The following is a 22514-nucleotide window of genomic DNA, read 5'->3' as shown; positions in this document are numbered from 1 at the left end:
CGGGACAAGACAAGCAGGCTCAGTGAAGTTTGGCCAGGCACTGCAGGAGGGTGGGGATTTGGCGACCCCCTCCTGGCGCAGTCGCGGGCAGTGACTGGTGGAAGGCGGGACCGCTCTCAATAATGCTCGCCGTGCTAGTCTTGCTTGGGAGACCGAGAGGAGAGCCTGGTGGTACAGCTCTCGGCCTCTCCCTTAGACTTTCCGTCTACCCCGGGCACGTCCCACTGGAACCAACCTGGAACCCAGGCCCAGCTGTCAGTTTGAGAGATAGCGTTGTTTAGTCTCCCGGTTCCAATATGGGTCAATCTGTACCTAGCGTCTGCCTGCCAGCGCTAATCGTCCGGCCTGGCTAATAACATCCGTCGCTTTTTCTGGTGGGAGTGAGTGGCCACTCGGCGTGCCCCCTCTCTCGCGCAGACTAGCCTGCTCAGGAGTTTCAAACTTTCCTTCAAATAATAATAAGTCATCCTCGTTGCCCAACAATTATTAATAAATGTATTTCGCCTTCGTTGTTTTTGCTCTTCCCACTGTACTAAGTATTACTCCATTACTCGGTAAAATACGTCGCTCGATGATACCGTCCTAGCTTCCGAAGCTTCAAGTTCAACTCTTCTCTGGTCTCGTTTCTTTTTCGCTGCTTTCCCCACTCAACTCTGGACTCTGGAGTAGCCTAGGGACGAGATTATCCCAAGGCCATCCAGGGCCAACCAGCTGGGGCCATTGTTCTGGCCTGAGGATCCTATCCCCAAGTCGCAAGTAAAAGTCGCAACTCTCCCCTGCCTGCCTGCCAGCTACTTAAAGCGCGAGGATACTGAGGGACTTCCCCTTCTGTGCTGCCTGAAAATACACGGCATATGTTTTCTTCCCTTCAGAAGCAAAGACCGAGAGAGAGCTCCCGCAGCACTCTCCAGAGAGTCATTCCCTCCGCATTTTTTCCCTCACGCTGATCGTCCTCTCGCCTCTATTTATACTGTTGCCCTCATCTCCTGGGCTCCTCCCCCCACCCCAATCCGTCCTTTGCTCTGTCGTATCACCGCGCTCGAGTTGCAACTTTTCGCAGCTTACTAGATATATTACCCTGTATTATCCTCCCTGTTATTCTCTTATTACCCATCCCTATAGACTTTTGTCTGCTCGCTAGTCCCGGCCGGCTTGATATATTATGCTCCAGCCTCAAAGTCAGCACCAGCACCGTGACTTGACCCCCCGTCGATCCATCATTCCTCAAGTTCTGCTGGTCATTTCGTCTCTCTGTCCAGACCCTCCAAACGCCGCATCCTGGGCTTAAGTTTCCTTTGATAACCTTGTCCTTGTCACCTTTCCCGATCCTTTTTTGTGATTCCTTTTTCCTGTGGCTTTCCCTCTTTTCTCTCTCCTCTCGACCTTCCGTCACTTCCCCATCCCAACGCCCATCTGACCCTCTCTATTTCTCTCTCTTGTCTCCCTCTATCGCCGCCCATTGACTGGGCTACTCGAATGCTCCCACCCCTCCAAATAACTTTTTGCCTCTCTTGTTTTATTTCTGCCACCTGCTCTACCCATCTTGAATTATTGCGATTATTGTGTCTCATAATCCGGGCCATCGTCTTCGCTTCCTCCATTCGGAACATCCTATCGTCGCTGTCTGAGCGCCATCCCCACACTTTTGAACTTCCCGATCTTCGCTCCTCCCGCTGTCTCTTATCGTTCCCGCGATGGCACCCGGCAGCGGACGCGATTTCAACTGTTCCTGGGAGCATTGTGGAAAGGTAATGGAATTCTCCATCCTTCCGCTCTATTTGCATCCCTTTTATTAACAGAGTCCAAGTCTTTCAATCGCAAGTCAGACCTCTGCAGGCACTATCGAATACATACCAATGAGCGACCGTACCAGTGTAACTTCAGAGACTGCCATAAGAGTTTCATCCAAAGAAGTGCGCTGACTGTGCATTCCCGAACACATACGGGAGAGAAACCTCATGTTTGCGACCATGAGGGGTGCCACAAGGCCTTTTCCGATGTATGACCCCTACATTCCGACTATCTCAGAAGGCCATTGCTGAATTTTTTTCAGTCCTCGAGTCTAGCCCGCCATCGCAGGATCCATACGGGGAAACGTCCTTATATATGCCAGGAACCAGCATGCGAACGAAGGTAAGATTGGCATTTCTACCGAGCAAAATACACTCGCTAACCTAGATGGCGAAGCTTCTGTCGCAAAACCACTCTCACAAAGCACCAGCACCGTTCCCACCCACCTGGGTCACTGGCTCGAACGCCGTCGGAAGACGCGATTTCCGAGCACTCATACCCCACCCCTGTTACGAGCTCGCACCCAAATGAACAGTATCTTCTTACTCAACAGGCTTACTACCCCAACGCCTCCACACCTACCCACGAATTCTATACCCACCAGAATTTACCGATGCGCCCTGTGACGATGCAAGAACAGCCGCCCATTGTGACACATAGCATCCCGGTAACCTCGTCTGTTGAGGTGCATCACGCGCAGCAATTCATGCACATGATCCAGCAACAGCAGCAGCAGCAGCAGCAGCAGCATCATCATCATCACCACCACCACCAACAGCGGCAGCAACAGCAGCAACACCAGGGATATGACCCACACCGTATGGGATTTGTACCAGTTGAATACCAGCAGCCTGTTTTCACGTCGCCGACGGTGGAGAGCCACCCATATATTCCTCCATACGCATCTTCTCTCGAATGTAAAACTCCTGTTATGAGATTGTTGGATCAACCAGAGGGAACGGATTTTGCTTTCCTTGGAACAGGTTGTTAGACGGGGCTGGATCGCCCACTCTACCGGAACCAGGCTAGCGTTGGGGAGGAGGAGCTCTTAAGTTACTTGGAGCTACGGATCAGTACTACGTGCTACGCTGTCACGAATCTTTGCTACCAGCATGAAGCTGCCGAATTGTTTATTTCTTTCTTCTGACTATACCTGTCTTTTCTAAGCCGCCAGTTGTTTATAATCCGAGCCTCTCGATATCACTTGTCTTGTTTTATCTGTTTGCGCTAATTGGATGGTTTGTGCTTAAAGGCAGTGGAGAGGCGTTTTGTCACAACGTTTGATACCATATATTTTTTTTTTTTACAGTTAACTCAATTTTGTCCCACTTTTGGATAATACACATACTCTGCTCTACCTACCACCGCTCTACCTACCACCTTCGGCCAAAACCGAATAGGAATGTATCTAAAGTGAAGGTGAGGGTCGTTAGCGCATTTGGTATAGTCAACACGGCGCGCGGCTATATCAAGCACAGACGGCGATCCACCGCATCCTGAGCCGGAGACAGCCAATGCCAATCTCACACCAGGCACCTTCAAATCCCATATTACCCAGCCAATCCAGTAAACCATAAGGTACCAATTTACTGACAACAGTATGTACTTATGGAACGAACGCCGATCATGCCAATAACAAGGAGCCCGGTATCCTTTTCTCCATATTTTAACCCATTTAATAATGGAAACATAATAATCCCAGAATAGCCACACGACGCTAAATTTAATACAAATTACCATCCTCGTGTATGACGTCATTCTAAGATCGACAAGCTGTGGGAACAGTTTGGGGAGCTCCACTTCTCCTGAAGTGACTGGAGGGCCGCATTATTAACTATTATTTCCACACCAAACCCCGGAGAAACGAGACATTATTGTTGAATCTGGAACACTGGGAGGGAGAGAGAGAGAACCAGGACCTATTTCGGGAAATAAAACAGCCGGCCTGGAGAAACCTCGGACGTAGCAACTTTCAAAGTAGCTGGAGACAGCTCGTTCCGGAGCGCTGCCTCCTTCCCAAAACATACTACCCAAGTAAACTTACCCTCCTCTACAGTCAACAATGTGCCGGATGCCCCGTCCCCCATCCGACGTACAAATATGTACGTGAAGTCTGGTAGATTCAGCAGCGCAGCATCCTTACGAATGTGGCGTGCGATCGGCCGTGCCTCCATACTCCATGTGGACAAGAACAAACACCTTGCGATTGAATCCCGATATCAGTAAGGCGTCAACATATGCAAGATGACTGCGGTCCAACAGGAATGCGCAGTGCGCATGTTGGTAAGGCAGTGATCAAGCGCTGGTTGGTTGAAGGGGGACAGGCGAGGAGCCAGCAGGAGCCAACAGGAGCCAGCAGGATGGAAGCAAGCAGGTCGAGAAGCTCTGCAGTTTCTTCAATCAGCGCGTCTATGGATAAAGATTCCGGAAAAGCATCAGCCACTCACAATAGAGCGTGGCTGTGTGGAAAAGGACGGAGTATTGGGAACGCTCAGCGCACATACAAGGTTGGGCTATCTGGGTAGCGATCGTCGATGACGGTCTGAACTGGCCCTCCTGCGAGGCGACGAGGCTACGACTCCGGCTACCTTTTGTACGAGGCTACGAGTCTCGGCCAATTCCATTTGGCCTTGGGCGTCAATGATATCCGCCTCTGTGGGTCGCTTTGCCTCGAGCAGTCGCGCCCATCTGCGTGATCTCTACGGTGTATATCTGTCTGTTTCTCAGGATTCAGGATGCATTCCAAAATCAAGGCAGGGACAACGGCCAAGACATTCGTAACCTATTGGGAACGTATCTGATTATGAGGTTCCTCTCTTGGCTGTGGGGCGCGCCCAGGGCAGGACAGCTCGGACCCGACTTCGGGATGAGCACGGTTCAGACAAAGGACTTCATTCCGTTCTCCCTGACTCAGGTTGAGATGCGATACGTACTAGGTTTATCCCTGTTGGAAGTCAGCTATGCGAACAAGTGGCTGATCTGTTTGCTCCAGGCTGGGAACTTGGTGAGCGAGTCTACTATTCGAGTCAGAGAGATGATCGAGTTGATGGAATTGAGAGAAGGTACAATCCATAGTGATTAGTGGCTGGGTATTTTTTCCCGGTGAAGCTTAAGCTCTCTTCCAGAACTCCTTCGAGTCCCGCCATTCGTACATCGTTCTCACGTTGTGACAGACCACTCCCAGGAATTCAGATCCCATTCTCCATACTCCGGATCGCCCCCTTGCAAATTTAAAAGTCTAGATGCCCAAGTTTCATCCCCCACAGCTAACCGGATTTACATCACCACGCAGGATACTCCGGCGTTGAGAAGATTTGTAGGTTTATACAGTTTATACCTCGGGTACGTCCTCATTTTGGCAGTGGATACGATGTATATCTACAAATCGACACCACTCCCGTCATGGCAAGAGTCTTGTCTGGAATCTCGCTTTCGATCACCTATCGGGGATAAGTTGCGGGATCTAGCAGCCGCTATCCAAGCTTTAACTTTGCTAAGGCCAGCCCGCTGCGTCAAATGACAGGGAACCCGGGAACCTTGTCGCAATTCCACAGCTGGAGGCTACTTTCCATGTCTGGCTTGAATTTCAATGAAATTACTCCTGCCTAGAGCGGTTTATACGTGGTGGAACTTCGCTTCCGAGGACGAGGAATGAGGATGGGCATCTATCTTCGTATTCAGAACTCAAGTGCTTGTCTCGATTCTCGGCGCCACTTGCCTCCTGCATATTTTGGGAGGGGAGGGGAAGCCTACTGTCAGTATCCAGACTTGAGGATTTTAATCCGGTCCTCCAGGTGGGGGGACGTTCTAGGAGCCCCGATTCTCTCAGGGATCAGGGACGGTTTGAATCAGATGTGTTATGCGGGGTTGGAGTGGCTCTCGGACCTCCTGATCGAGATATAGGAAGCCTAAAGTACCCGTTTGTACATGGAAGGAGAGCGTTTCTGGGGGTGTTTCATGACAGGGTATACACCGCAAGGGGGCATACCTTACAGACGACGACGCGAGGCAGACGGCAGACAGACAAGGAGACAGAACAGACCTTGGAATTCAGATGCGCCTTGCTTGAACATCTGGTACGTCCTTTCTCTGGAAAGCAGAGTCCAGACACACTAGTGGTCGGATTGCTATCAGACAGACTTCGCCGCAAAGGTACAGGAACTGCGGTCATTCTGTTTTGAGTTTCAATTGGCAGCTCCTCATGGGATCAATCTTCCGGGCCACGTTGACTTGGGTCCCCGCATCGCTTGGTAGCTGATCCCGATTTCCTTGACAACGACTGGGTGATTCCGATCGTCTGGACTACGTACTTCGCCTGGCGTAATAATGAAGGTACTCGGTACAATTTCCAGGGTAAGCGCCGCGTAACTCGTACCTTGAACGAGTTACTGCAAATTGCTGTTATTTCGATACCCTGTTATGGAGAAGATCGGACGATGGGATCTGAGGTGCTCGTGGGGCTGGGAAATTAGCAACTGTGGCTAGTTAACTCCGTACTGACAAGTGACAAGTGACAAGCGACTGACAGGAACTCTCCTATGCCGATTATCAAATCATTTCACCGAGTCCACTGGAGCTTGGAAGGGAAAGCTCAACGAAGCCGAGGCAGACACCAAGTAAATTATAAAAGACAACTACTACATACTAGTTCAAGTATAGTGGCCTGAGTTTCTGGTCCCGATAACTGTGCGAGGGAGAATGGGGATGGAGAGTGAGAGTGGAAAGCAGAGGACCTCGGCTTCTCCAAAGTTGGGCAATAACACTCATGGAACCAGACAAGGTGATGGATGCTACATCGCGCAGGTCGCCAAAACTCTCTTCCACTCTGACCATACCGTTCCAACAATAGAATTCAGGTCTATGCTTCCCGTCCCCGTCGCCTTTCCCTTGGGTCACCCGCGGGCAATCCTTGGCTTCCTCTCTTTCACTTTCTCCGGCTAGTAGCTAGTTGCTTTTGTCGCACAAAACCAAAGATCCGCCAAACATTCACGCACTCACTCCAGCTCACTCGCTGGAAGTCTCCGACTGTCATACTCCAGGCCATGCCCGATTGCGGCACTGGGCGCTCTCTTCCAATTGGCTGTCGGCTATCGCCCGTCGTCTCTCCCAAGCTGCCTCTCCTCAGCTCAAGTTCCAAACCACGCCCCGCGCGTGGCGTCTGAATCTGTTGTCCCCCTCTGTGACAGCCTGGTAGTGACAGCAGAGCTTAACTTCAAGGTACTCGTACATTTTGGTGTGACTGTGGCGCCGTCGAAACTCTCTCGGCTCTCTCACCCACCCAGTGTGCGCGATCGTCAACTAAAATCTATGCTAGCCGACGAGCGCCCCAGTCGTCATATTTCAGGTTTTCTGTTTCTCCGCGGAGCATGTGCAATGCCCTGCACTGCGTGGTAAACTGGCTCTTGGGAAGGTCCACGGCGCTTTCTTCGACTCTGCTCCGTTGCCTATGCCCCACAACCCACTTCGACACTTTGGACACAACTTGCCAACCACCCAAGCCAGACTCGACCAGAAGAGATTACATACTCGCCCAGAATTGCTCGGTGTGTCCTTCTTATTTCGGAAGATTACTCACCATCTGAGGCAGTTTGCTGGTTTATCGAGGAATGGAACGGGAATGTATGGACGAAAGAGCTTATGATGAATGTCTTTGTGGACTCCACACTTCAACGGCGATGATCCTTCGGCGAAACCGTCGCATCATTGCACGAGACAACTTGGCCGAGAATACCCATGAAGGGATAACCTTCCATTTCAGCACACTCAAGATCCTGGTCGGAATATGAAACGGCGAAAGTGTTGTCCAGCAACTAAGCCATGGTGGATGGCGGGCCAAGTGACCTTATGCGGAGTCACACGGGTTGCTCTTGAGAAACCGAGCTACACCTGCTTCGTCTGAAAAGCTGAAATATTCGTGATTGATGATGCAAGCGGGAAGAGAGGGAGGGCGCGGTAAATTAGACTTTCACGGAGAATTGAGGCTGACTTGTTGGCAGCTTCTTCCTTTAGCTTCATCTATCGGATTGGTTTGTGAGAGCTGGAGATCAGGAAGGAGGACGCGTCTTTGTCCGTCAATAACCGAGCTGGATCTGGGTTAACGATGACTACATGGACCATTGGAGACAGCTGAGCGGATAGGCTGAGGATGGTACAACCACGTCAAGACAGTTCGAGATGACTCAAGGTTAGGTGATATGCTAACCCGATGCATTTTCAAAATCCGACAGTTACGTCGTTCTATATCTAGTTTTAGATGGCTTTTTTGTGTCTGTCTACCAGCTGATCAAACCTCTTTCTCGGTCGAACCCTCCTCGAAGCTGTGTCCCTGGCTTCACGACCTTCCCCTGCAGGACTGTGTACCGGACAATATTCTCACAATCTTCTGGCCTCACCCGCGCCAGCCAAATGCACTGGGAAGCGCCCTCATCCGCGGTATCTATAGAAGAGGCCTCAGCAACTTGAGCTTCCGTTGCCTTGTACCAGTCGAAGTCTCGTCTCCGGTACACAATCACGTTCGCCGCATATTTGTGTCCTCCGACATGATTGATAAAGTAGATACCAACGCCCCCGGGCCGCTCATCATCCAAGTCCCGATGCAGGCCTAGCGGACGCAGGTGTCGGTCAAATTCCCGTCTCAGAAGCGGCGCAGACTGACCACACCTTGCGTCTCGTGTCCTATGCGAGCAAAGCAGAATCACCGCTGCATGAGGGCAAGGTCGTGACCGGAGGGACGTGATAATTTGCTCCTCGGTCGCCGTTTCAGTCTCTTTATCCTCCGTGCTGGCCTGCCCTGGTGGTGGCCCATCCAATGGCGTTGTCGTCGTTGGAGCAGGATCGACGAAGTTCCGAATCATGTCGGGCACGAGTTGCGGCGTAACATGGTCGATGATCGTAAAATTTGGCAGGAGGAGTACTGTGGTCGGTTGCTGACCTTTCTCATGGGCATGATATTCATCCGGAACAGGCATGTTACTTGCGGACAATTTCAATTTCTACCCAGTCGCCCAAATGCGTCATTAGCAAGACCATTCAACAACGACGCCGTACTACGTCGCTCGAGCGTAGAGCAAACATGGCATGGAGGAAGGAACAGAAACAGAACTAGAACAACTCACTCCATTCCCCGGTAAAACTCCACCCTTTTCCACGGCCTCCATCACACTTCCCTCTTCATCTGCGACATCCCTCACCCAGTCTGTCTTCCCTGTCGCAACAAGCAAATGCGTAGCCCACCCATTTACATTCCCGTATACCTCATCTTCCTGGTCCACTTCAAACTTTGCAGGGTACCGTATCGTACATGTCGCGCAATCGTGTTCGCATTCCTCGCCGTCCGTAGCCGGGTCCGTCTTGTTGAAGAGCGCTTCAGGAAGCGGCGCCTTGATGAAATCGTCGGCGCTGCGTACTGTTCGTTTCGTTTCGGGATTCGGCGTGGAGGGCTTCGACTGCGAGGGGGAGGGGGAGGGGGTGAAGAGCGATACACCGCGGCTGATGAACGATTGCATCCTGACCGTATGTATCGGGGGTATATTATAATTATAATTATAAAGTCACGTCCAATCCGTCTCTACTTCCAAAACCCCCCAGGAGGTGTAATTTTGTTTTATATACCTTCGCTGAATTCAATCCGTGCAGCAGTCGACACAGGGGGTAATCAAATTCGGTGTTGGAGAAGGTGGGCAGATTTTAATAATCATTGCCAGAGTTTCGGAATTGTGGAGGAGGATGATGTGAGAATGATCGGATCTTATCAATCGCTGAACCGAAATTGGGCATTGAGCGCCAGCCCAGTCCCCGCCAAGAGAGATTGGAGTTCCCGGCACGGAACTCCCGAAACATTGTATTCAACCGCTTCAAAGAACTTACTTCATGGCCATGCTTTACGATTACCGAGTTTCAGGGATTTTCTTTTGGGATTTATTGGTGGGTTTGTTGTTTTTGGTGATCTGAGGGACCAAACTCGGTGAGGAATTGGGGTTTTATGGTTGGTTTAACGCGGTACTCGGCAATAGTATTCATGCAAATATATATCCATAGATAGCTTTAAATCTTGCCATCACCTCCACATTTTTTTCCCTACAAATCCCAAACCCCAAAGCCGTTGAAATTAAAATTACCGGACGAGTTGACAAAAGAAAACACCAGGGTTAACTGGATTGTTGATTCCGCACGTAATCTACAAGAAATTTGAGTATGACAAAAAAAAAGGAAATAGAGACATCTTTATACTGTCACACATTGCTGCTGGTATCAACAGCCACACCCCCGCAATCTACCGAGAATTTAATCCGTCACAAACCGCTTCTATACCATATACGGTAATGCATTTACTCAGACTCCTCCTCCTCGGCGGCAGCCTTGAGGGCAGCAGCGGCCTCCTCCTTCTCCTTCTTCTGGAGGAAGAGAAGGGCGTTGATCTTATCGGAGATGTTGTGGCCACTGGAGACGATACCAGAGATCTGCTCACGGCCAACGAGGGTGGCAACGATGCTGGCACCGACAATAAAGGTCAGGACGAAGCGGTACATGCTGTACCAGTGAGGAGCAAGGCCCTTGACGGAAGCCCTGGCGTCGTTGTAGTAGAGGAAAGTGAAGGCTAGGAACTGGGTGATCAGGGCATGCTCAATGGGGAGCAGCAGAGTAGGCCAGGCAACGGCGGGGGCAATGACACCAGCGGCATAGCGTCTGTAGCCAGTGCGACCACCGTAACCAGCCCACTCAAGACCCCAGTGGACCGCTCCAAGGAAAGAAAGGATCTGTATAGATATCAATCAGCATTTTGCTTCTGGCACCTACGCGCTTTGGCCTGAACATTGAAGCCGGAACTCCTTGGTCGTACTCACCACTGCGCCGTATCCAACTTGGACGGTCTCAAGCATGTGAAGCGCAAGCTCAGCACTCTGGCCAGAGAAGATAAGGCCATCGCCGGTGGCATTGGCGTGGTTAATCTCATACGCAAGATAGACTGTCTCTAGTGAGGTAGCGAGGTATGGGACGACACCAGCGATGCCGAGGTAAAGGGCATCCTTGGGGACGTCCCCAAGGCTGAAGGTCTGCTTGATAACTTTCTACACAACACAACCAACGTTAGTTGATGATACTGAGCGCCGAGAGAACAGCCAGACGCTTGAAGCTGTTCAAAATGAGGCATATGCGAGCGAATACGTACAGCATCACCCTTGATACCAGCCATGACATCAACATCCTCATCGCTCTAAAACGCAGCCTTGATCAGCAATTGTCCACATAATTAGACTGCCGAGCAGTAGTTCTCTCACCTTGTTAGGAGAAGTAGAGGCGTAGCGGACGAGAGAAGTGCTGACAGGCTTGCGAGTAGCTAGAGCTAGGCTTGACGACACACTCGGGCGGGCGGGAGAACGAGCGGAAGATGTCAGCTGAGCCTTGAACACATTGTTCACCAGCGACGAGCGGGCCACGGAGTAATTGGAGCTCGAGATGGCCCTGAGGACAGAGCGAGCAGCGGTTTGTCGGTACAGCATTGTCGTCTGGCAGCTAATTTTTCACCAGTCTTGCGTTAGCAACGGAGATGGAAAGACCGGATAAAGCTCAAGAGGGGGATTCCTCGCACCAATTGAGCGGGGAGAAAAAGCAGTCAATCTATAGTAGTGGTAATATATGTACTTACCTTTAAGCTGATGGGAATTAACTCGGAAGAGCGGAGATTTGAGACGTTGGAGGCAATCTATCCTTCGAGACAACAAATGAACGAGGTGATATTATGCAGAGGTGCGGTAATGACCGGTTCGGGGAGACGAAAAGGGCCAATTCCGCAGATCTGGTCCCGATGCCCCAGGCTATAAGGCGTTCAAGGCCAGCTGCCGTCGGAAAATTCAGGCAGCGCTCTGCCCAGCTTTCGGGAAGGCACGGCCCACATGACTGACTCAGCAGCGCAGGTCTGAACCCTAGAGTTCTAACCGCATCGGGGCCCTGGCTTACCGGCCTAGAAACGCAGGCAGCAATCGAGGGAAGCGGGTGAAGCAGCATCGACGTCATTGGCACCCCTTTTTGTCCAACCAGTCACGAGTTTACCAGGCACAGCCAACAATTCATCATCGCCGTACTTTGAGCTCTCAAAAAACAATTGCATTTTCACTGCGGAGTACTAATTTGACATTCACCTTTTTTTCTGTTTATTTCCTTCTGCCACTCCCTCTTTTTATGTGGTAATTAGATACCCCGTGTTGAATAGCAACGTCATCTCCTTCTCGCCCGTTCTAGCGTCCGACCTGCGGCTGGTGGAACATCACCTTGTCAAGCCGCCTTGGTAGTACATGCGTATCCTGGCTTCGTGAATGGTTCCCCTAATCATTTGCGAGTGCAATTAGACCTCATCCATGCGCGTCTAGGTATATCTCTCCGGCCTCCCCATCTTATTCGTTACCCCTCCTCGCCTGTCCAGACCTGACTAGGCCCCTTCCGTTGATAAGCCAAATTTAAACTGACACCTGCCGTTGTACATAACCAGATCATTATTTCGTGTTATAAACCTTTCCCCCGTGGATTAGCTCGTGATCGCCGTCCTAAAGTGAACCCTCCGGCCTGGGACACGGCCGCAGCCCGCCACCATGTTGGAAGGCTTGGTCGCTAACCTGCTCAACCGGTTTCTGGGTATATACGTCAAAAACTTCGACGCCACGCAGCTTAATATTGGTATTTGGTCCGGAGATGTGAAACTTCGCAACCTCGAGCTACGGCGGGAGGCACTCGATCAATTGCGCCTTCCTCTCAATGTTGTCGAAGGCCATGTTGGTGAACTTACACTGTCGATACCCTGGTCGAACCTGCGAGGAAAGCCTGTTAAAGTCGATATCGAAGATGTATTCTTGCTTGCTGCACCGAAAGAGGATGTGGATTACGATCCAGAGGAAGAGGAAAGGCGCGCCAATGCAATCAAGATGGACAAGATTGATAGCGCAGAGATTCTCAGAGAGCGCAACTCGGAAGGGATGAGCCAGGAGGAGCAACGTCGCAACCAGAGTTTTACACAGAGTCTCGTCACCGCCGTGATTGATAACCTCCAAATATCCATCAAAAATGTGCACATCCGTTATGAGGACTCGCTGGCTTCCCCAGGACACCCTTTCGCTGTTGGGTTTACCCTGAAGGAGTTGAGTGCTGTCAGTACTGACTCCGATTGGAAACCCACATTTATACAGTCAACCTCCGGCACGACGCACAAGTTGGCCATTTTAGGGGCGCTTTCCGTATACTGGAACACGGATGCGGAACTCCTGGGAACAGGTCGGGGTTCCGACGTGGGCGCAGAAGCGCAGGGTATTCCTCATGCGGAGCTACTGGAAAGGCTGAGATCCGGCATCGAGAATGAAGATGGTAATCAGTTTATTCTACGCCCCGTCAGTGGACGTGCGGGCTTGGAGATGGATAAGACCGGAAAGCATGAACGACCAGCGGTAAATGCACGACTCCTCTTTGATGAGATTGGGTTCGTTTTGGATGACGAGCAGTATCGAGATGGTTTGATGCTTGTTGACCTCTTCCATTGTTTCATCCGCCAACAAGAGTATAAGAAACTTCAACCGAAATCCCGACCGAAGGAAGACCCTAGGGCCTGGTTCAGGTATGCTGGGGAAGCAGTACTAAGCAAGATCCACGACCGAAACAGGCGATGGACTTGGGACTACGTGAAAGAGCGTAGAGACGACCGGATTGCATATATTGATCTTTTCAAAAAGAAGAAACGCGAAGAAACACTGCCACCGGAGGACATGGAAGAGTTCAACCGACTGGAAAGAAAGCTAAGTTACGAAGATATCCGATTCTGGCGTTCACTTGCGAGAAACCAACTACGAAAAGAGAATGTAGGCGTGAAGCCTGCTCGACAGCAAACTTGGTCAGAGTGGATATGGGGCGCTAAGAAAGAGGATGACGCGGAGGTAGCCATGACTGAAGAACAACGGCAAGAGTTATATAGCGCCATCGACTGGGATGAAAAGAAAACAATCACAGAAAGCGTCGACGTACCCAGAGAATGGGTTAAGCTTCAAGTTAACGCTGGGCTTAAAGCTGGAAGTTTGGCTTTAGTACGCAGTCCTCATGGAGCTGGAAATGAAGTCATGAAGTTTGTGTTTGACAACTTCCGTGCCAAAGCAATGCAGCGTCCAGATTCTTTTTTTGTGGACCTTGACCTTGGAGGTTTGAGAGTTTACGATGGGACAACTGAGGGTAGCTTATACCCGCAGATTGTCAAAGTCAAGGACTCACTGCCAGAACCAAAGAACCGCCTGTCACGGATATCTAGCAGCGGGGAATTCGACAAGGAGGAGGGAGCTGAAGATATAGAAGATGAGGATAGCTTGTTCCATCTACAACTTGAAAAGAATCCTCTCGAGAGCGATGCCGACTCGGTTGTTAAGGTTAAGCTGAAGAGTATCGAGGTCATATACAACCCTAAATTTATCGTGGAAATCGCGAGGTTCTTCAAGCCACCTGACCGACACATGGAATCCATAGGTGCTATCCTTGACTCTGCCGGTGCCACAGTGGCAGGGATCCGGCAGCAAACCCGAGCAGGCTTGGAGTTTGCTTTGCAGGAGCACAAGAAGGTTGATGCGCAGTTCGATATTCATGCGCCTTTAATTATTGTACCGGAAAGCATCACTCACGAAAGCTCGCTGTGCTTGATTCTCGACGCTGGTCACGCTAGCGTCAATAGTGAGCTGGTCGACAGGCAGACTATGAGAGACATTCAGGCAAAGCAAAAGCGACAATATGACACTGGCGATTATAAAGAGCTGGAGCATCTGCTTTATGATAGGTTCCTGATAAAGCTAGACTCTACCCAGGTCGTCATAGGTCCTGGAATCGAAGCCACGAAGTCTCAGCTTGGTCCCAATGTTGAGTCGAAGAATTTACATATAATCGACCGCATCAATGTCGATTTTGTCTTGGAAATGTGCATTGTTCCAAAACTCACAGAGCTTACTCGAACGCGCATATCAGGTCATCTTCCTGAGCTCCACGCGTCAATGTCGGACACGAAATACAAAGGTTTAATGAAGCTTATTGATATCGCCATTCCACGATTCGACGATGAAGCGCAGCAGACAAAACCCACCAATGATACACAAGAAACGGTGATGGGGAGCAATCGTGCTCGGTCATCTTCCTTCAATCCTATAGGCTTGAGAGAGCTTCCCGTTGTTGACGACGAATCGGACGCCGAAGACAACGGTGAAATGAGTAAAAGTGTGGACAAGATGCCTGACATTCATCGCCGAGATTTCGAGTTCAAATTTACCGTCGGCCGCCTCCGTGGTTCCTTGTTCCGCTCCGATTCAACCGATCCGCTACGCGAACAGCTGTTGGCTGAACTGGTTGCTGAAGGATTTGCGCTAGACTTCTACATGCGGCCCTTTGACATGGTGGCTGAAGTGATTCTGAAGTCTCTCAGTGTGGACGACTATATAGAGGAAAACCCGGTCCCAGAATTTAAGAAGATTATCTCATCGACGGGCTTCGATGCAGATGACAACAAGGACCTTTTCTATCTCAAGTTTGTCAAAGTGAAGCCCGAATCTCCCGAATTTCACTCGACGTATGAAGGCGTGGCGATGAATCTCGATATCTCTGTCTCCACCATCAACCTTGTCGTTACTAGAAAAACGCTCCTTACGCTACTTGACTTTATCCTTCTAACATTTACGAATCCGCAACAACCCGACAGTCAAGACACCCAGACACAACAAGCCATTGAGGATACCATTGCTGCCGGACAGGAACCACAGCAAGCAGGAAAGATCCGCATCAAGGCGGACATGAAGAGTATAGCATTGATCCTAAACAATGACGGGGTTAGACTTGCCACACTTAGTCTTAATACAGCCGATGTGGGGATTTTCCTTGTTGGCAGGTCCATGCTCATACAGTCTCGTATTGGGAGCTTGACCTTGATAGATGATGTCAATACTGGTGCGCGAGAAAGCTCAGATCTACGAAGGCTCCTTACGATCGAGGGCGACAATTTTGCCGACTTCAAATATGAGACGTTCGATCCCGAGGGCCCGAATTATCCAGGATATGACTCGGAGGTCTTCCTAAGATCGGGCTCGATTAAGATCAATTTCCTCGAAGAACCATATCGGAAGATCATCAACTTCTTGGTCAAATTTGGCAAGATGCAGGCTATTTTCAACGCTGCCCGACGAGCCGCAGCCAACCAAGCTAATCAGCTTCAGGAGAATGCATCTAGGATGCGCTTCGATATTGTGGTTATGACGCCGATTCTGGTGTTCCCAGGGGCTATGGGTGAGGACCGTCCTTATGATACCGTGACGGCTCATCTTGGTGAGATATACGCCAAAAACACTTTCGTCCCTCTTGAAGAGGATGCAGGCAGTCCCGCGGTGAATGTGATATCCTCTGGAATTCGCAATATTCGCCTGACTTCCAAGTTCCATTATGCGGGTGACGCAGTGGAAGAGCTTGAGATGATCCAAAAGGTCAACCTTGACTTTAGCATATGCTATCTTGAGCATCAACCGGACAACCCGCGCCCTGACATGGAAATTGAAGGAACAATGTCCCCTATTAACCTTAGGGTCTCACAGAAGCAACTTAAATTCCTTCTTGATATCTCCAAGACAGCACCGAATGCCTTTGTGACCGATTCTGAGCAGCAGGAGTTAGAGGCAATGGAAGCACTTCCATCTCTCACCGAGACTGGAAGAGAAGCACAATCTAATGCCATCCAAAGCACAGGCCAGCAAGACGTAACACCTGCGGATTCCGACGGTAAACAGGATACGTGGGTGCGACTAGACATGATCTTCAAGGCTGATAGCGTTGGTCTCGAGCTTATTCTTGGAAAAGATGACGCGCCTATTGGCAGCCTCGATGATTCTAGTCTGTCCAAGTTCTCGCTCAATGACACGCGAGTCAAATTAAGGATGCTAACAGACGGCTCATTGGAGTCGGAGCTTTTGATCCATTCGTTTTCTATCCGTGATAGTCGGAAACAGGAAACGAACAAGTTCAGAAAGATCATGTCGCTGATCAACAATGACGTGAAGCAGCAATTTATGGCCAGCGTCTCTATATCACCAGGCCCTGACAAGCACCTCATCGCCATGTTGACTATCGACAGTCCGCGAATTATATTGGCGCTAGACTACCTGTCTGCCCTTCAATATTTTGCGAACTCAGTCTTCGCAGCAAAAGAGCCAGAGGAGGAAGAAGTCGAAGAATCCCCTGAAGAAGACGAGCCCAGATCTAGCATGGCAGAGAGTACGAACGGATCCTTACTTTCTCCGTCGCCAGAAGAAGAGTCGACACCAGCTGCAACAGGTCAGATGACTGTATCATTCAGAGTGAGCCTAGTCGACGCTCAAATTATTACTATCGCCAATCCAGCTATCCCACATACTGAGGCGATAGTCCTTGGCGCGAAGGAGGTCCTTTTCTCGCAACAGAATGTTTCAACCTTGCATGTAGATAAAGTGGGCATGTTCCTTTGCCGCATGGACAAGTTTGAGACGAGCAGACTTCGGATTCTGGACGATTTCACCCTTGAATTGTCGATGGACAGCCGCCCACAGGACAGAGGCGCGTCGTTAACTTCTATTGATATCCACGTTGAACCTCTTGTCCTACGCCTTTCGCTTCGCGATATCTTGATGGCGATACAGATTGTCAACAAGGCCTCTGAAATGCGGTCTGAAAGAGATCTTCCTGCCGAAACAGGTGAAGTTAAGGCAATATCAGACAATAGAGGCGCATCAAGCTCGAAGTCGAGAAGGAAGTCATCGGTCGGTAAACAAACGTCGACAGCACCTGCAAAGAAATCTCACCGACAGCCCAGCGGTGCCGTGGATACTATTGACCGCAAACCCGTACACCAGCGCTCCGTGATCCTAAAACGAGAGGAGCTTAAGGCTCAGATCGACGGTGTAAGGGTTATCCTCATCGGTGATCTTCACGATCTACCTCTGCTGGATTGGAGTGTCAAGAAGTTCAACGTCGATGCTCGCGACTGGTCGTCTACTCTCACAGCGGATACTAGTTTCGACACATTCCTCAACGTGTACAACTTCTCCAAGTCGGCCTGGGAACCCCTAATAGAGCCCTGGCAACTGGGCTTCCATATGGCGAAGGAAGTCCATCCAGAGGTCTTCTCTGTTGACGTCTACTCCCACAAGACGATGGAGCTTACAGTTACATCTGCTACAATAGACCTGGCCTCCAAGTCGTTCAAGTTTTTCTCTACCGATGAAGACGTACTCTCAAAACCAAGAGGAGCCGATGCACCTTATCGAATCCGCAACCATACTGGTTTTGACCTCCATGTCTGGGCCGATGTTGCTGAAGGAGAAGAAGGACCGGCTGCTAAGCTGGCTGACGGTGAAGAATATCCTTGGCGGTTCGAAGACTCGACGTCTATGCGTGAGACACTCGCGCCCGAAGGTCAAGCCGGCCTTGTCGGTGTCAAACTGGAGGGTAGTGGTTTTGATAGCGTAACTCGCATTCCCGTTGTCCGCGAAGGGGAGATGTTGTACAACCTGAAGCCTAAAAAGGACGCCGTACTTCACCGGCTCCTAGTCGAGGTAAATTTGGGCCCAGACAACGTGAAATACATCACAATCCGCTCGCCACTTCTTGTTGAGAACAACACACAAATACCCGTCGAACTCGGTGTCTTCAACCCGCAGGATGGCCATCTCCTTAAGATTGAGAAGATTCTTCCTGGGGACGCCCGGCCCGCACCTGTGGGGGCCGCATTTATGCATTCCATAGTCATACGACCTGATCAAGGCTTCGGGTACGATTGGTCCCATGATCAATTGTATTGGAAAGACCTTATGCGTCGCCCAACTCGCACTATCAAATGCTTGAGTGAAAGTGGACAGCAAGCTCCCCCATTTTACTTCCAGACCAACGCTACCTTCAATGCAAGAGACCCGCTTACGAAGGTTTATCCATACATGCGGATTCGGATTTTTGCGCCCGTAGAGATTCAAAATCTTCTACCCTACGACTTCAAATACCGCATATATGACAAGAACACCAGGAAGGACTGGACGAATTTCTTACGCAAAGGTGGTGTTAGCCCGGTCCATGTCGTTGAATTGGCCCACCTACTGCTGCTCAGCGTCGACCTCGAGGACACGGTATTCAAACAAAGTGACTTTTCTATTATCAATGGAAACGCACAAGATTTCAGGAGGGAACATACCCTATCTTTGAAGGATGCCCGAGGCCTTCAGTTGAAACTGAAACTGCATTTCTTCAATGTACCTGACAGTGGAGGCGCATTCAGGGTGTCGGTGTACAGTCCGTACCTCATTCTGAATAGGACAGGGCTTACAATGGAGGTCCAGAGCAAGGCCTTCCTGCAATCAGCCCGTTCGGCAGCGGGACAGGGTCTAATGGCTGAAGCTGACTCGACACAAAGAGGACGCGCTCTTCCGTATATGTACTCATATCCGACAGAGGATCAGAAAAACCGGTCGATGTTAAGGATAGGCGAATCTTCTTGGAGCAAGCCGCAGAGTTTCGAGGCGATTGGAAGCACCTTTGAAGTTATCCTTCCTGATAGAGATGGCAGATCGGAGTATCACTCAGGAGTGTCGGTCTCTGAAGGTGAAGGCAAATACAAGTTGACCAAGATTGTCACAATCGCGCCTCGTTTCGTGTTGAAAAATAAACTCGAGGAGGACATCCTGGTCAGGGAACCAGGCTCCTCGAATGTCACGAATATCAAGGGGGGCAACCTGGTACCACTTCATTTCCTACGCCAGGCTGGTGAGAAACAGCTTTGCCTCTGTTTCCCTGGTGTGAACAACCAATGGTCTTCTCCGTTCAATATCGCAGATATTGGAACGGTACATGTCAAACTGGCTAGACAAAACCAACGACAACGGCTGATTAAGATTGATGTTATCATGGAAAATGCCACCCTATTTGTTCACCTCAGCCTAGAGCCCCGGAACTGGCCTTTCTCGATGCGCAATGAGAGTGATGTGGATTTCATGTTTTATCAGGCAAATCCAAACCTAGAAGACGACGAGGAAGACCGCTCGAATACCTGGCGACCGATCCGCTACCGTCTACCCCCTCGCAGCATCATGCCTTATGCTTGGGATTATCCTGCGACGAAGAACAAATCTCTCGTGTTGGCGTGCAAGAGTAAAGAGAGACGAATCAGGCTGGCCGAGATCGGAAATTTGATTCCCATGAGAATTCCTCCAACCCAGCCCGGGGAGCATCAAAGGGTCATTGACATCAACATTGTCGCCGATGGCCCTACACAGACTCTGGTTTTGTCGAACTTCAAGGCGTCGAAGAGTATGTACCGACAGCAAAAATCACAGACCTCGCAATCAAGCCTCAGCACTGGGTTTGAAGTGAAGGAATTCGACTCGGATGTCAACTTCAAAGCACAGCTTCATCTCGGAGGTATTGGCGTCTCTTTGATTAACCAGAAGATGAAGGAGTTGCTCTATATGACATTCCGCGATATTGAGGTTAAATTCAAGGAGTCCAAGGCGTACCAGACCCTAAACACCACCATAAAATGGATCCAGATCGACAATCAACTTTATGGTGGAATCTTCCCGATGCTATTGTATCCCAGTGTTGTGCCAAAGACCGGCAAGGAAATGGAGGCCCATCCTATTTTCCATACTATGATAACCCGCGTTAAGGATGACTCGTACGGTGTACTTTACATAAAGTATGCCACATTGCTCCTCCAGCAGATGACGCTTGAACTCGACGAGGACTTTATCTTTGCTATGCTCGATTTCACGAAGGCGTCTGGGGCCGCTTGGTCCGAGAAGCATGACGACAAGCTCTGCGAGGAAGAGCTGAACATCCCGGAACCGCAGAATGAAGCTGCTGCCCAAGATGTATACTTTGAATTCTTGCATCTGCAACCGATGCAACTCGATATCTCGTTGATGCGTACCGAACGTGTAAACGTGGAGGACACTCTGCAGCCGTCCAATCCGTTGATGTTTGTCGTCGATGTTATGACGATGTCAATGGGCAATGTTAACGATGCGCCTATTAAATTGAATGCTCTAATGATCGAGAATGCCCGTGTTTCTTTCCCTGTCCTTGCCAGCAACATTCAGAGACACTACACCCAGGAATTCATTCGCCAGATCCATGTTGTCCTCGGATCTGCGGACTTCCTGGGAAATCCTGTGGGTTTGTTCAACAATGTTAGCTCTGGCGTGGCCGCGATCTTTTATGAGCCCTACCAAGGTTTCGTTATGACTGACCGACCCCAAGATCTTGGCTACGGCATTGCTAAAGGATTTGGGAGTTTCGCAAAGAATACCGTCTTCGGGTTTTCGGATAGTATATCGAAGCTCACAGGTAGCATGTCAAAGGGACTGGCAGCTGCAACTCTCGACAAGGAATTCCAGGACCAGCGACGCATGTCGAAGACCCGTAATCGGCCGAAGCACGCTTTGTACGGCATTACGGCTGGTGGCAGAGCGTTTGGAAACAGCATTGTAAGTGGCATCGAGGGTATTGCCCGCCATCCACTTCAAGGCGCCGAGACAGAAGGAATCCAAGGATTTTTCAAGGGAGTAGGAAAGGGTTTCCTCGGATTGGCTACTAAGCCAGCTATTGGCGCGTTTGATCTTGCTTCAAGTAAGTTTTTCCGTACTCATTATTTTTGGAAAGGGAAAATCAAGTCACTAACAATTAAATAGATCTTGCCGAGGGTGTACGAAACACAACAACCGTATTTGATCAAGAGGGTCTTGACCGTGTCCGCCTAACTCGCTTCGTTGGTATGGATGGTATTGTTCGACCATACTCTCAGCGGGAAGCCCTCGGCCAGCTTTGGCTCAAGACAGCCGACGACGGAAAGTACTTCACCGAGGACTACATCGCCCATCTTGAGCTTCCGGGACGCGACATGCTTATTATGTTGACGTATGATCGGATAATGCTTGTGCGCAGCAAGAAGCTTGAGACCTCCTGGGACATCCGGTTGACGGACATACAAACAATCTCTAAAGAGCGCACTGGTATGAGCATCATGCTCAAGGGTGGCGCTAACGGACCATTTATCCCTGTGCAAGACGAAAGTGCAAGAAACTGGTTGTATAGGCAGATCGCGATTGGTAAGTGATTTGCCCATTTTTATCATGCCTGACTAAGGCAACTGGCTAACATAACTCTATCCAGCTGTCAATGCATTCAACGAGAAATACAACAACAGGGTATGAAATGATGCCGCCGTAATGACGTTATGCTTGGGTACCTATTGTGAAAGAAAAAGATGAGCGCGAAGATTCCAGTGCATCCAAATGACATGAATGACGACGGCCTTTTGTTTGTTTTTTTTTTGCCCTACTTCAGTTATACTTGCTTCACCTTAAGCCAAGTACATAATTCCTTTCTTGCGTTTTTGACTTGTTGTATGCTTTTAATATCGCATGTACATACATACGACATTGCTTTGGCGCTCATTACTTTTTTATATTGGTTTAATGGTATGTTCACATCTATATCTGTGTTGTCATATGGCACCCTAGGTGGTTAGAACTAGTTTTCCTTGACACTACTTAGTAGTCTGTAGTCATTGCTCTTCCCATCCATAACCACAAATGGTCGAGACTTGTAGGAAAGGCGCGACCTGTCATAAACCAAATGCGGCAAGCACCATCCTCCGCGGCGGTTGCTCCTTCCTCGTAGGTCGGTAGGTTGAAAAGGAAACTACAAAT

General features: G+C 49.9%; 5 protein-coding genes across 5 annotated transcripts; 3 read left to right on the top strand and 2 right to left on the bottom strand.

Annotated features, from left to right (window-relative positions):
- Positions 1-1694: 1694 nt before the first annotated feature.
- Positions 1695-2782, top strand: ASPVEDRAFT_132872 (putative C2H2 finger domain protein; the record flags this gene model as incomplete). Its single annotated transcript, XM_040806969.1, has 4 exons — positions 1695-1748; positions 1808-1999; positions 2054-2133; positions 2188-2782. 4 exons carry the CDS (start codon positions 1695-1697, stop codon positions 2780-2782), a joined length of 921 nt encoding a protein of 306 aa, XP_040668506.1.
- Positions 2783-4696: 1914 nt separating this feature from the next.
- ASPVEDRAFT_42248 (uncharacterized protein) lies at positions 4697-5500 on the top strand. The gene is made up of 2 exons (XM_040812542.1): positions 4697-4853; positions 4917-5500. The coding sequence occupies exons 1-2, from the start codon at positions 4712-4714 to the stop codon at positions 5309-5311; spliced, it is 537 nt and encodes a 178-aa protein (XP_040668505.1). The 5' UTR covers positions 4697-4711; the 3' UTR covers positions 5312-5500.
- A 2563-nt stretch (positions 5501-8063) lies between these two features.
- Positions 8064-9668, bottom strand: ASPVEDRAFT_29297 (sucrase/ferredoxin-like domain-containing protein; the record flags this gene model as incomplete). The annotated part of the gene is made up of 3 exons (XM_040810207.1): positions 8064-8783; positions 8907-9297; positions 9658-9668. 3 exons carry the CDS (start codon positions 9666-9668, stop codon positions 8064-8066), a joined length of 1122 nt encoding a protein of 373 aa, XP_040668504.1.
- Positions 9669-9779: 111 nt separating this feature from the next.
- ASPVEDRAFT_169641 (DUF3429 domain-containing protein) lies at positions 9780-11583 on the bottom strand. Its single transcript, XM_040808688.1, has 5 exons — positions 11438-11583; positions 11070-11304; positions 10961-11005; positions 10635-10859; positions 9780-10547 (listed from the first exon to the last, which is right to left on the bottom strand). The coding sequence occupies exons 2-5, from the start codon at positions 11289-11291 to the stop codon at positions 10119-10121; spliced, it is 921 nt and encodes a 306-aa protein (XP_040668503.1). The 5' UTR covers positions 11292-11304; positions 11438-11583; the 3' UTR covers positions 9780-10118.
- Positions 11584-12377: 794 nt separating this feature from the next.
- ASPVEDRAFT_84221 (membrane morphogenesis protein VPS13) lies at positions 12378-22016 on the top strand (the record flags this gene model as incomplete). The annotated part of the gene is made up of 3 exons (XM_040817514.1): positions 12378-21432; positions 21495-21911; positions 21976-22016. The coding sequence occupies 3 exons, from the start codon at positions 12378-12380 to the stop codon at positions 22014-22016; spliced, it is 9513 nt and encodes a 3170-aa protein (XP_040668502.1).
- Between the last annotated feature and the right edge of the window lie 498 nt (positions 22017-22514).

Source organism: Aspergillus versicolor (assembly GCF_001890125.1).
Source record: "Aspergillus versicolor CBS 583.65 unplaced genomic scaffold ASPVEscaffold_5, whole genome shotgun sequence".
NCBI lineage: Eukaryota > Fungi > Ascomycota > Eurotiomycetes > Eurotiales > Aspergillaceae > Aspergillus > Aspergillus versicolor.
Note: the sequence above shows the minus strand (reverse complement) of the source record. Positions and strands in the feature narration are given on the sequence as shown.